This window comes from Octopus sinensis, linkage group LG1, assembly GCF_006345805.1.
Source record: "Octopus sinensis linkage group LG1, ASM634580v1, whole genome shotgun sequence".
In the NCBI taxonomy this organism is placed as follows: domain Eukaryota; kingdom Metazoa; phylum Mollusca; class Cephalopoda; order Octopoda; family Octopodidae; genus Octopus; species Octopus sinensis.
The window spans coordinates 163,260,907-163,274,617 of NC_042997.1; the positions used below are offsets into that span (position 1 = coordinate 163,260,907).

Consider the following 13,711-nt stretch of genomic DNA (forward strand, 5'->3'; position numbering starts at 1 on the left):
GAGAAAGTTCAGAGAGCTATTACGTCTATTGGCGGCAACAAAAGGTCTCTCTCTCAGAATGAAAGGCAGAATATATGGTGCTTGTGTATGAATGAACAGCAGTACTACATGATAGTGAAATGTAGGCTGTAAATGCAGAGTTCATGTGAAGGCTTTGAAAGAAAGGAAGCTAGCATGCTCCACAGGATGTGCAGTATCAGTGTGCATGTAAAATAAAGTGTAAATGTGTTGAGAGAAAAATTGGACATAAGAGATATAAGATGTGTACAAGAAAGAAGACTGCACTGGTATGGTCATGTAATGTGTATGGATGAGGACAGCTGGATAAAGAAGTGCTGATAGCCAAGTGTGGATGGAACCTGTGGAAGAGGAAGAAGTGGCACAAAGTGGTGAAAATGACCTCCATATGTTGTTGAGCATCGCAGAAGAGTTGACAAAGGACGGAGATGATTGTTCATTTGTTGTGCCTGGGAAGACCCATCCATCTAAGCAAAAATAGGGTTCTAAAGCCATGTCATTTATGTTTATGCCCTTGCATACAGTCTGTCTCTGATGAATTCCCCTGCCCAAACTGCTCTGCCTATTGCACACCCTCCCTCCACCCATGTCTACCACTCACTGCAACCTGCTCCCTTTCACACTTAGGGTATGACCACCATCTTCTCCATCATCTCTCTCTCCTCTCTTTCCAATTGAGGTAGGCATGTATCTCCTCAGCAGCAAAGCACCTGTTTCTGCCCATCATACTTTAACTCCTCATCACCTGACACAAAACCACATAAAAAGCACCCAAAGTGCACTCTGTAAAGTGGTTGGCATTAAGAAGAGCATCCAGCCATAGAATCCTGCTAAAGCAGATAGTGGAGCCTAGTAACTAAGTAGTATTACTAGTTATGCAGTATAAAACAAATGTAGGAGAGATTAAGATAAACACAAATTTACATTATTAGTTTTACTCTTATGGTTGATTGGAATGCTGCATTGGGTGTTCCGAGTGCATTTGGAAGCATAAGTGTTTCTCATCAAAGAATGCTTTATTGTATTATGTTACAGAGAACTAGTGTTGACACTAGTTATCTGTACCCTACTGCAATAACATGTCCCCTGAAGATCCATTCTGGTTAAGCATCCAAATGCACTTGGAAAACCTAACGCTGGGTTCCAAGCAACCATAATTTAAACTTGTATTTACCTTAATCTCTCATATATATATACACATAGGCACAGGTGTGACTGTGTGGTAAGAAGCTTGCTTCCCAACCACATGGGTCCAGGTTCAGTCCCACTGCGTGACACCTTGGGCAAGTGTCTTCTACTATAGCCTTGGGCTGACCAAAGCCTTGTGAGTGAATTTGGTAGATGGAAACTGAAAGAAGCCTGTTGTAAATATGTATATATTTATGTGTCTGTGCTTGTATCCCCACCACCACTTGACAACTGGTGTTGGTGTGTTTATGTCCCTGTAACTTAGCAGTTCATTAGAATAAATACTAGACTTTAACAAAAAATAAATCCTGAGGTTCATTTGTTTGACTAAAACCCTTCAAGGCAGTGCTCCAGCATGGTCACATTCAACTGACTGAAACAAGTAAAAGAATACACATACACTCAAACACTTCTTTTCCAATGACACACAAATGGCAAGAAACAGTCATGGAAGGCTGTTTCCTGTCTTTGCAGCAAATTTCAACACTACCAAATTTCTTTCCTCCAGTTCACTTAATTGGCATTCATTTAAGAAGGTAATCATTTCATTGATAATGAATATGAATATCTCTGAGAACAAGGCAAAACATTTGTTGGTACCAATTTCAGTACCACTGAAAACCCACCCATTTATACTATCTCTTCTGCCCATCATGAAAACTGTTTTGGTGGAAAAACAAAACATTTTCATCAATCTCCACTACAATCAAGTTTGCTAGCATCATCAGTGTCTCTAATTATCAACAGTGAGCAAGTATATATTCACTTCAATCATTCTCCTTAAAGTTATACCAACTGACTGTTGTATACTCCCATACTTGCAGCTCATTTTATGATACTTTGTGAGAACAGTCAACTCACTACTAGTGGAATTACTGAATAGCTTTTTAAAGAAGTAATTTTGATTTTGAGATAACGAATTCTTCAGGCACATTCTTTTTTAACAGTTATAGCAATTCCACTTCCTCATGCCAGCTTTCCTTGAGACATCCACAAAACACATGAATTTTTGATACGGCCACCATTTCTTGTTTTCAACAGTTCACCTTTTAGCCATCACATCTTTCCCTCCTCATCTCAACTTTTCATACCTTCAAGAATCCTTTTCTTCAAAATGCATTTCTAAATTATACAAATCTAGAAGCAATATTGATGAAATATTTTTACTGGTGGCAAATATGTTCATACAAAAGTAAAACTGCATTATCTTAGATTCTGAGAAACTGAAAGAATACAATAGGGAAATTTTCACTATTCCCATTACTTTTATTTGAGTTAAGTGATAGAGTACTGTATTAATACTTTTATTATCAAATATATGTCATTTACAGTATTTTACTCGGCTGTTCTGTAATAGTCACAAAGGAATGTTTGTAATTTGATGTAAAACAAGTACATCGTGTGACTTTTTTTGTTTTCTTCATTAATGTTTAAATCTTTCACTGAAAGATATACACATAAATATTGTATATTATATTTTTATTATTAAATTTTTTTTTTATTTATTTTTTTATTTTATTTAAAAAAAAAATTTTTTCATATAATTATCTCAATGGTTAGAGCGTCGGGTTCACAATTATAAGGTAGTGCATTCGATTACTGGACCAGGTCGTGTTCTTGCCAAGATGCTTTATTTTAAAAAGGCGGTGAGCTGGCAGAACCGTTAGCACACCAGGCGAAATGCTTAGCCGTATTTCGTCTGCCATTACGTTCTGAGTTCAAATTCCGCCAAGGTCGACTTTACCTTTCATCCTTTCGGGGTTGATAAATTAAGTACCAGTTATGCACTGGGGGTCGATGTAATCGACTTAATCCATTTGTCTGTACTTGTTTGTCCCCTCTGTGTTTAGCCCCTTGTGGGTAATAAAGAAACAGATATACACAATATGTATGTACACACACACTCACATATACATCTGCATGAGATCTTGTTATTTGTCATCTCTTTTTGGAGGTTTGCTCTTGCAGTGAGTTTTCACCATTTCTACCCATGTTTTCGTTGATCTTTAGCTTCTGCAGGTTCCTTCTGTATGGATGCCCTGTCACCTCTTTACCCAACTATTGTCCATCATGCACATTGTGTCTCATTCTTTACTCAACTGTTACCCTCCATACACACTACCTCTCATTCCTCATATCTAGTTTCCTTCTCATTTCATTTGTTCTCTGTCACTCATTCATACTGACATTACACAATCAGTGTATTTTGTTCATCTCGTTTCTCACCTGCATTTGCTCACCCTCTACCTTCAGTGCCCATGTTTTGCTGTTATGCAAGCATCACATAGTCTGACCTTCACTTAACGTGTTAACCACCATGGCTTGTTACTGGAGCTTACCATTGATGTTATGTATTTCCGGTCATACTGCATGTCATTTGATTACAAGGAAATAACTTTGTTTTGCATTTTTACAGTATTTCATAATTAAACTTTAATATTTAACACTCATGTTATTTAAATATTCTTGGAACTATGTCAAAGATACATCATCATTTAATATCTGTTGACCATGCTGGCATGGGTTGGATGGTTTGACCAGGGCTGGCAAGCTGGAAGGTTGTACCAGACTCAAGTTTGATTTGGCACTAAGCTACTGTTGATTCCGATACACCATGGAAGATACCAGGTTGCTGCCCGACGTGCCCATTGAAATCCTCAGCCACAAAAATGAGATCATTGTCACTTGTTTTCAAGAATATCATAAAAACAGTCCTTTTGTTCACTTGGTAAATCCATTTGTGGGGTATAGGTAGAGATAATCATCACTATACTATTCTGCAAAACTAGCCTTAGCTTAAGTACTCTATTGCACACTCTGACTACCTCTATGACCTTATCCACCCATTTCTTTGCAAGAAGTATGCCCACACCACCTACCCTATCGCTGTTACCTTCTCAGAAGATTTTATACCTATGTGTCTTGCTTGTGAGGAACCTGGCTGAAGCTCCTCTCCACCTTACCTCTTGAATGCAACATACATCAACATGCCTCCATTCAAGCATCATCTAACAAGTGGGGAGCTATGTAAGTCTTCAGGTACAGAAACAAGGCAGAGCTTTGTAGGGGTTTCCAGTATAAGAGAAGAGATTTCTGGTATAGGTGGTGGGGGCAGGAGTGGGTGGCTACATTGAGAATAAAAGGCCAGCTTCACTTCAAGAAATAGCAGCCAAGATAGAAAGACATGAGGGATGCAGAGAGAAAGAGATAAAGAATAAAATATTTCCTCAAATTATGAAAATCACCCTTGCTTGCATGGAAGGCGGACGTTAAATGATGATAATGATGATGCACCACTGGTGGTGCATATGGCAGTTGTGTGAAGTTTGTGATGGGACCACTGGTGGTTAATGTGTTAACCGTTTAGTGTTCAGATTATTCTATCAAACATAATGCTTATTGATTCACATTGATTTGAATTAATCATGCATTATCTCATATCTTCAAGATTTTGATGGTGTAATTACCTAATGTAGAATAGCATTGTGGGGTAGGTGTGAGAGCCTGGATTTGGTCAGTTTGAACATAAAACAGATTAAATATTTTGGCCGGATATGGCCGGTTTAAATACTAAAGGGTTAAAGAGAAAATCTCTGTTGCCAGTAGAAGCAATACATCTATGAACCTTTTTCACTCTGTTCTTACTCTGGTTACTATGCTTTTAGAACAGCCATTCTCACTGCTTCAATGTATATCAGGAACACAGCCTCTGTAACTCTGAATCTAATGGAAAAATTCTTAGTGCAGAGGCATGAACTAAAGAATGAAATCAGTTTACATCATAGCTCATCCTTTACTTTAAATTTACTTGAGGAAACCCCTGCAGCAGTAGTAAGGGACCCTTTTTAGTACCAAGAATGATTTGCAAATATATAAAAGCCCAAGGAGATGCATTAGTGCTGAAAAGAAAAAAAATGAATCTTTAATGGAATATTATAGTTAGAGGTTTGTATCATCATAAAAAATCAGTAAAAACCAAAAGCTGAGTTGTGATAATTAACCATGAAGAGAAGAAATATTTCTCATTTTAAATAGAGCCATTCATCAGAGAAGAATAAGATTTGGATTAGTGCCTTTAAATATCACTTCGGGAACTTACCAATCTACAGTAATACTAACAGATTAACTGAGAGAGAAAATTGATAATACAGTCATTAATAAATGTTTGACATATAATTTAAGATTAGCACATGAAAAAAGGTTATCTAAATTGTTATATAACTTCTTTTTGAGAGATTTATGTGGAGGAATTGTTGTAGTTGAGATTATTTTTCTGTTTTAAATCAAATAATCTTATTTGTGAGCTTTTTGTTAAGCATGATTGTTGTATTAATATTTTGCTAAAATGGGCCATTGGTGGTAATAACTAAGACATTGGAACAATAGAGTTGATAGTTTTTGTTTCCAGTTCAGCACCAAACTGTTCCAAGTTCGAATCCCATTTGGGCCAAATTGGTAATAATCTTGGCTTTATGCTTAGTTAAAGAAGTCAATAATGTGTCACACTCAATTGGCCTGCTAAAAATAACTGCCAAATTTCCCTTAAATCACACCCTACTGTCAAAAAAGATGACACCTATGACTACATAAATGTAGTATTAACTACATGATACATGAAGAATAAAGGACAAAATGATCTTAACTGGAACCTTTTTGGTCATAAATCCGTTCAGATTAAGCTAACCTGGGTCAGAACATTAACAACAACTGGACCAGAAGTCAGTCATTAAGGCATGCAATATTTGTTTTAGATCACTTTTACTTTTCATCCTTCTGGGAACAATATATAAAATACCTATCCATTACTGTGGCTAATTTCCTCCCCCACCTTTCTATGTCCTAGTGCAGACAACCTCTCTTGTACCAATGGCTTAATAAAATATACTATTTCATGCTGCTAAGTCATCTGGCATAAAACCACCTTCCTCATTACTACCCCTACCTACAGTTGAGGGGTCTTGTCTTGTGAATTTACTTGATGATCTCACTAGTGCTGGTGGCATGAAAAAGCACCTAAAAAACGACTTGTTGGCTCCTGTCAAGCCATCCAACCTATACCAGCATGGAAAACAGATACAACGATGATTTTATATATATAAGAGGAATGTGTTATGCTTTTTCCTATATTCTTATTACACTTATTAGCTTCTTTTTGCTTGATATAAGTATTTTTCAAGTACTATAGCTGATATTTTGTAGTAGATTTCTGTTTATATTAGACCACACCCTATATCAGCTTTAGAATGGTGACTGAGAATGCTGTCAGTAATTTCTTGATTTTTCTGCTTTAACTCTTTGGCTTACTTAAATTCCAGTTTATTATGATGGAAGTAGTTTATTACTGGAACGACTAGTGTGTTTATGCCTACTGTCTTTGTAACATTCAGTTAAGTCTTTGATTCTTCAATATTACTCCGACCCTTCTGTAAACTCTTTCCTAATTCTTTCCATTTTTTTGTAGTGTATAAGTTTCTTCTACTGTTAAGTATTTGTAATGGTGGTTTTGAGCTATTTCTTTGGTTTTGGTGTTTATATCTAATTTAATATTTTCAAATTTTAATGTCTTTTTTCCACAATGGTATAGGTTGGACATCATCATCGTCGTTTAACGTCCGCTTTCCATGCTAGCATTGGTTGGACGGTTCAACTGGGGTCTGGCAAGCCCGAAGGCTGCACCAGGCCAGTCAGATCTGGCAGTGTTTCTACAGCTGGATGCCCTTCCTAACGCCAACCACTCCGAGAGTGTAGTGGGTGATTTTATGTGCCACCGACACAGTTTGACAGAATCTGGTGAGTCACAGGACTTTGTCAAGCTCCAGTGTCAACTTTAGCATGGTTTCTGTGACTAGATGGCCTTCCTAACGCCAACCACTTTACAGTGCATTCTGGGTTCTTTTTTTCAGCACCACCAGCACCAGAGAGATTGCCGAGTAACTTGCAAGACAGGGAAAGAAAAAGCTTTCTTGACCAAGTGAGGAAGGGTGTATTTGAGAGGGGGAGGTGGCTTTATGCTAAGCATTAAAAGGTTAAAGTATGATGGAAAGACCGGCACAGGTGTTTTCCTATAGAGGAGATACATGGCTATTCTGCATTATATAAGGGTAGATAGGACTGTCTCTATACCCAGTCTTATGTTCAATAGGTTTGTTTATGGAACCCGAGCTAGGAAAAAGTGTAGGAAAATAATTAATCTCTCTAAAAGATTCCTCTTTTTATGCATGTAGGGTTAGTTTTAACTTTTTTCTATGCCTTGTCTTTAATACAATAACTTTGTTAGGATTGAACCTCACTAGTTTCCCCTCACTTCTACAGAATATCGATCAGATCATTCAGTCTGTTGATATTCGAGCAATTTGTTGCTATAAAGAGAATTTTTGGCTGGTTCCTATTACATTAATCTATTTCAGAGATCTGCCTGGGTAGTTTACTTTTCACTTATCATAGTTGTAATGATTTTTTAAAATATTTTAATTTTCTTTATTGTTTCTGTTAAATCCTCTTCAATGTTGGCTCTGGCTGTTCTGTTTACGTTTTGTTTGTTTCTAAGGTGACAGCTCGAGGTTATAATTTTGTAGAGTGTTTCTATGGTAGGGGTGGAGGACTTCTGTGATCTTGATGTTTTGGGATTTTTGTTCCTTTTCCTCTGTGTGTTTTTGATTTGCTGGTACTGTCTTCTTTGTTACTTGCATGGCAGGGTCTGTAGTATTTATGCTTTGTTTTGTGATATTTATTGTTTGTTATGATTGTATTTGTTGTGCTACTTTCTTTCTTTATTAAAAAAAAAACTTGTTTTGTATTTGGTATATTTATGAAGCTTTCATTGGTTTGTGGTAGACTATTTTTTTTATCTCTGTTGTCAAATTTTCAATATGCATTCTGTCTATAAGTTTTTGCTTTTTTTGTTTTCAATTTTTTCAATTTTGTTCCTTGTTATAAATCTCTGTACAATCACAAGTGTATCTGCTGTAATATTTTTCTCACTTCCTTATTATTTTCCATTCATACTTACTATGTCTCTTTTATGATGCTTATGTGTGTTGGATATAGTAAGAGTGTAATAGGAATGTAACACTTCAATGCAATATTCACTGGTCTTGTGCTCTCTTTTAAATTTGTTTTTATTTTGGACACTAATTTTAAGAGACAAGCCTTTGTGTTTCAGAGTTCATCATTTGACAGAGAACAGCTTCTGAACAACATGTTATGAAATTCTATCTTACATCCTAGTTTAGCTGGTATTATCTTATTGCTGATTGATCTACCCCTGGTCATAGTCGGTTTGCAATTACATCATAGAAGATCCATTTTAGCTATTTAAAACACATAAATTCACTAAAATATGGCACTCCTTACTAAAATATATTTCACAAGGTTTCAACATTTTTGTCAAACAATAATAGCCTGGTCAATGACACAGTTCTACTCATAGAATAAATTAAAAGGAAATTTAGTAGTTGTTATATTTTTAAATGACTGAAATAACTCTTCTATGATGTAATTGCTTTAATTTCAAAATGTGGCCACAGATCAAGTTACATACTAGACAAATATAGTTCTGAAGTAGTTGATTTTCTTCTTTTTTTTATTTTGTTAATAGTGTAGCAGGTGCAAGTGTGGCTATGTGGTTAAGAAATTTGCTTCCCAACCACATGGTTTGGAGTTCAGTCCCACTGTGTGGAACCTCAGGCAAGTGTCTTCTACTATAGCCCTGGGATGACCAAAGCATTGTGAATGGATTTGGTACACAGAAACTGAAAGAAGTCTGTCATATATATCTGTGTGTATATGCTTGTCTCCTTGTCTTGACACGGTGTGATAGTTATAAATGCATGTCCCTGTCCTACAAGTAGTGTAATTCATTTCCAATATTCTAAAAAAAAATGTGTCTGACCACAGGGAAATGTTACTGTGCTTGGCAAACACATAAGTGTTGGCAACAGAAAGGGCATACAGCCATAGAAAATCTGCCTCAGTAAACTTCATCGAATCCATTGCAAAAGTGTAGTGTGAAATAGTATATTTTGTGTTCAGTAATCACCTATAGTACATGTAACAGAAGTATCACTTGTACTTATTAGAGTTGTTCTATTTTGTTTTGTTTGTATCCAAAGCTTCATACTGTTTAGTTTTTGTTTGCCCCACATACTGACCTCATTTACACACACTGTGGTTCAGTGATGCATTTCATGTGATAATCATAATTAATGCATTAATGTATCACTTGTACAGGGTGTCCCAAAAGTCACTGATGGATTTCAGTTTTTAATAACTTCCTTAACTTTACAAATAAACACAGTTGCTGCCATAGTCACTACACATTCTGGGGCTCATTTCTGAGACAGGCAGCTGTTATCCTGATTTTGTGGAGGAAAATGGTAGTGTTGGGTTTGAGAACACCTGAAGTCTCAATGGTGACCAGCAGAAATTGACAGCAGCTGGTCAGGCCCCTCTATTTATTTTTCTCTCCACTGCATTACAGATGGTGATACCTGGGTTTGCAGTCAATGCAGCAAGGTTTTGTTTTTTATCTTTTACCAAATTTATTTCAGATTTTATGAAGAGCTAAGCTTATATCTGTCCATGGTGTTATCCCACACTGGCAAGAACTATTCAATTTTGTGTGTAAATACCACTTTATGTTACCTGTCTGTTGTTAATAAAAGATGTAAGTTGGTAGAATTGTTACTGCTCTGGACAAAATGCATTGGTGCATTTCTTCTAACTTTACATTCTGAGTTCAAATTTCACCCAGGTGCCTTTCATCCTTTAGTGGGTTGGTAAAATAAGTACCAGTTGTCCACAGGGGGCAATATAATCAACTAGCCCCCTCCCTCAAAGTTTTAGGCCTTGTACCTGTAAAAGAAAGGATTGTTATTATGAAGGTGACTAGCTGGCAGAATCATTAGTGTGTCAAAGTGCTTAGTGGCATTTCTTTGTTTTTTTTTACATTTTGGGATCAAATACTGTTGAGGTCAATGTTGTTTTTCATTTTTGGGGAGCCAGTAACATAAAGTGCTAGTCAAGTACAGGGGATGGATGTGATCAACTACTACCCCTTCTCCTAAAACATCTGGCGATGTGCCAAAATTTGGAAGAATTGTTATTAATGGAGTGAGCTGGCAGTATCAATAAGCACATCAGACAAAATGCTTAGCGACATTTTTTACTACCTCTTTACATTTTGAGTTCAACTACCACCACAGTCAACTTTGCAATTCATCCTTTTAGGGTTACTAAAGTTCCAGTCATGTACTGGGGTCAATGTAATCAGCTAACTCCATTTAGAAAGAATTGTTGTTGTTGCTGTTGTGTTGTTACAAAGATGATGATTTGTCAGAATTGTTAGCTTTGCAGTACTTTTTCTGACCCTTTATTTCTTGGGTTCAAATCTAGCCAAGGTCAACTTTGCTTTGTATCCATCAGGGGTTGAAATTGATTTGACTAATTCCTCTCTTCAAATTTCAGACCATTTGCCTGTTCTAGCAACAATATCCTTTGCATTCCAAGTTCATATCTTGTTGTAATTGACTTTGCTTTTTATCTTTGTAAGGTTGATAAAATACTAAATAACTACATACCAAATACTGAGGTTGATATATTTAATTATACAGGAAACAGGTGAAGGTTGGTAACTGGCAGGGCATCCAACCATTGAAAATCTGCCTCCACAAATTCTGTCTAACCCATGCAAGCATGGAAAAGTGGACGTTAAATGATGATTACTAGAAATTATTATCTTGCAGAGAACGCACAGTGTTGAGCAACAGAGATGTAATTAACAATAACTTGTGTGATAAGAAAATCACCTGATTTCAGTATGCAGTAGGTACTTTATGGCTGCATAACAGACTTGTATGATCATGTCTCTTGCAACAGCTGGGAACATTCCTGGCTGTGTGAGCCAGAGTGTAGCACTATTGAAAGATAAAAAGTATACAAGTGGATCATTGGTGATAATTTCTATTCCATAGTTTTATTGGATGCAGTGTTTAAGATTTTCACCAAATTTCTAGCAAAGTGATTGACACTTGTTAGTATGGAGGTTGGAAAAGTGTAAGAACAACATGATCCTAAACACTTCTAAGCATGACACCTTCTACTTCATGTGTAACATTATAGAGAAGGAAAGTAACAAAACCTAGCTTCAGTGGGACTCTGATTAATTTAGATCAATCAAAAATCTTTCAGTGTGGTTCATCATCGTCACTATTTGATAGCTGTCCCCAAAACAGCATGTATCAGTCCTGTTTTCAGAAGCTGGATTAAACAGGCAGACTGAACCTCTTATTCAATCTGTCAAGTGTGTCCTCATCTTTTTTCTTTTTATATGTGCTAAATCTCAAGCTATTGCTGCAGAATCTGAGGTCCTTGTTATTCAAACTGAGACATGAGGAAAAGTGTTTTGGCATACACAGACAAGGTTACCAAAATGGTGTTGGATGCTATGGATGTGAAGGTAGTCAGCACCATACAAAGTATTAATGGGGAAATTAATATATGGAGTCGTTTCTGTATGTATTTAGTCTTGCTGTGAAATTAATTCAATCAACTACTCTTTTGTGAAGGCATGTGGCCTAGTGGTTAGGCTGTTGCACTCATGATCACCAGGCCATGGGTTCAGTTGCCAGACATTGTGGTCTTGAGCAAACCACTTCAAATTTCTCCACTCCCCTTTTTTATCAGAGGGGAATGTTGGCCTGCTTGCCTAACCCATGGGGTGGTGTCATTTGAAGGCTAAAACAATGCAAAAGCGCATTTATACCAAAAGAATTTTTTTTTTTTTAAATCAGTTATCTATTTCTCTGTTTCATTTACAGGCTGTGGAAAATGAATAAAGAACTTTTCAACCAACTGGCAGCTCGTGTGGCTGGCATTAAACACTTGAAGGTTAATTCCCATTTGAAAATAACTGTATTTGGTGTATCCCTTGGAGTTGCACTTATAGGATTGCTCACATTGCTGTTACGGAAAAAGGAAAAGAAGAAAAGACCCTCAGATCGGAAGAGTACTCAAACAAAATTATCACGTTCAAGAGCCGCTGTATCTGGTACAAATGGAGGTAATCTTTATATATATATATATATATATTTTTTTTTTCACTTGTTTCAGTCATTTTGACTGTGGCCATGCTGGAGCACCGCCTTTAATCGAGCAACTCGACCCTGGGACTTATTCTTTGTAAGCCCAGTACTTATTAAATGATGATGATTTTATGTTCAAGCACCAGGTTTATATGAAAGGTATTTTACTAAATTCTTGATTATTTTCAAAATTAATTAAAACAAAAGTCTCACAGAAATGTGGTAGCAAAAAAATTTAACATTTTGGGTGAGTTTCTTTGCCAGAGAAATATTAAATGTACATTTTATCTTTCTCCAAGAAAGATCCCTACCTCACACCTTATCATCTTTTTGTACTTATTATTTGCTGATGCAGACCACTATTTTTCTTGAATTCTACTGTTTCACTTTTTTTTTCTCAGACGTCATCATAAATGGATAGAATACCTTGAGATCCCACCAAGGTCAGCTTTGTCTTTTGGCCTTTCAGGATTTCTCTTTTATTTTTTTCTCTTTTACTTGTTTCAGTCATTTGACTGCGGCCATGCTGGAGCACCGCCTTTAGTCGAGCAAATCGGCCCCAAGACTTATTCTTTGTAAGCCTAGTACTTATTCTATCGGTCTCTTTTTGCCGAACCGCTAAGTGACGGGGACGTAAACACACCAGCATCGGTTGTCAAGTAATGCTAGGGGGACAAACACAGACACACAAACATACACACATATATATATATATATATATATACATACATACATACGACAGGCTTCTTTCAGTTTCCATCTACCAAATCCACTCACAAGGCATTGGTTGGCCCGGGGCTATAGCAGAAGACACTTGCCCAAGATGCCATGCAGTGGGACTGAACCCGGAACCATGTGGTTGGTTAGCAAGCTACTTACCACACAGCCACTACTGCACCTATGTTTCACTTCTTTTTATTTTTTCTCAACATCATCATAAATAGATAGAATACCTTTCAGGATTGATTAAAAAAAAAAGTACCAATCCAGTGAGGTGGATTGGTGGAACTATAAGAATGTCAGACCAGATGCCTTGCACTATTTGTTCTAGCTTTTTGCATTCTGAGTAAAATTATACCTTTGTGTCTCGAAAGTACCCTCACCAACCTTGCAACCCTAGACAGATAAGTAAGGCAAATCCTAGATACAAATGGCAGCACCAAATATATATTATAATTGTTAAGAATAGTATGTAGATTTAAGATTCTTTTATAAAGTTTTCTAAAATTTATGTTGAGCTAATATGATGTGTTGTAGCCTGTGATGGTGCACTATTAGCAATTGTTTTTTTTTATATTTTGAGGGAGCAAAAGGAATTTAAATATATTTGATTTCAGGAAGGGTCTAATAAAGAAGTGTTAATAAGACTTCTACAACCATTATCAGATGTAATTGTTTGCAAAAGAATGTGAAGCCAACTTAAA

The 13,711-nt window shown here is 36.5% G+C and overlaps 1 protein-coding gene across 3 annotated transcripts in view; it reads left to right on the plus strand.

The window, feature by feature from the left end:
• Positions 1-13,711, plus strand: part of LOC115215056 (mitoguardin) — a 60,476-nt gene that overhangs the window by 9,045 nt on the left and 37,720 nt on the right. For all 3 annotated transcript variants that reach the window (XR_005000780.1, XM_036506224.1, XM_029784201.2), the window contains exon 2: positions 12,024-12,265. Coding sequence is in view for 2 of the 3 variants with exons in the window: in XM_036506224.1 (XP_036362117.1) it covers positions 12,024-12,265 (242 nt within the window). In the remaining variant the exon portion in view is untranslated. The remainder of the gene's footprint in view (positions 1-12,023; positions 12,266-13,711) is intronic.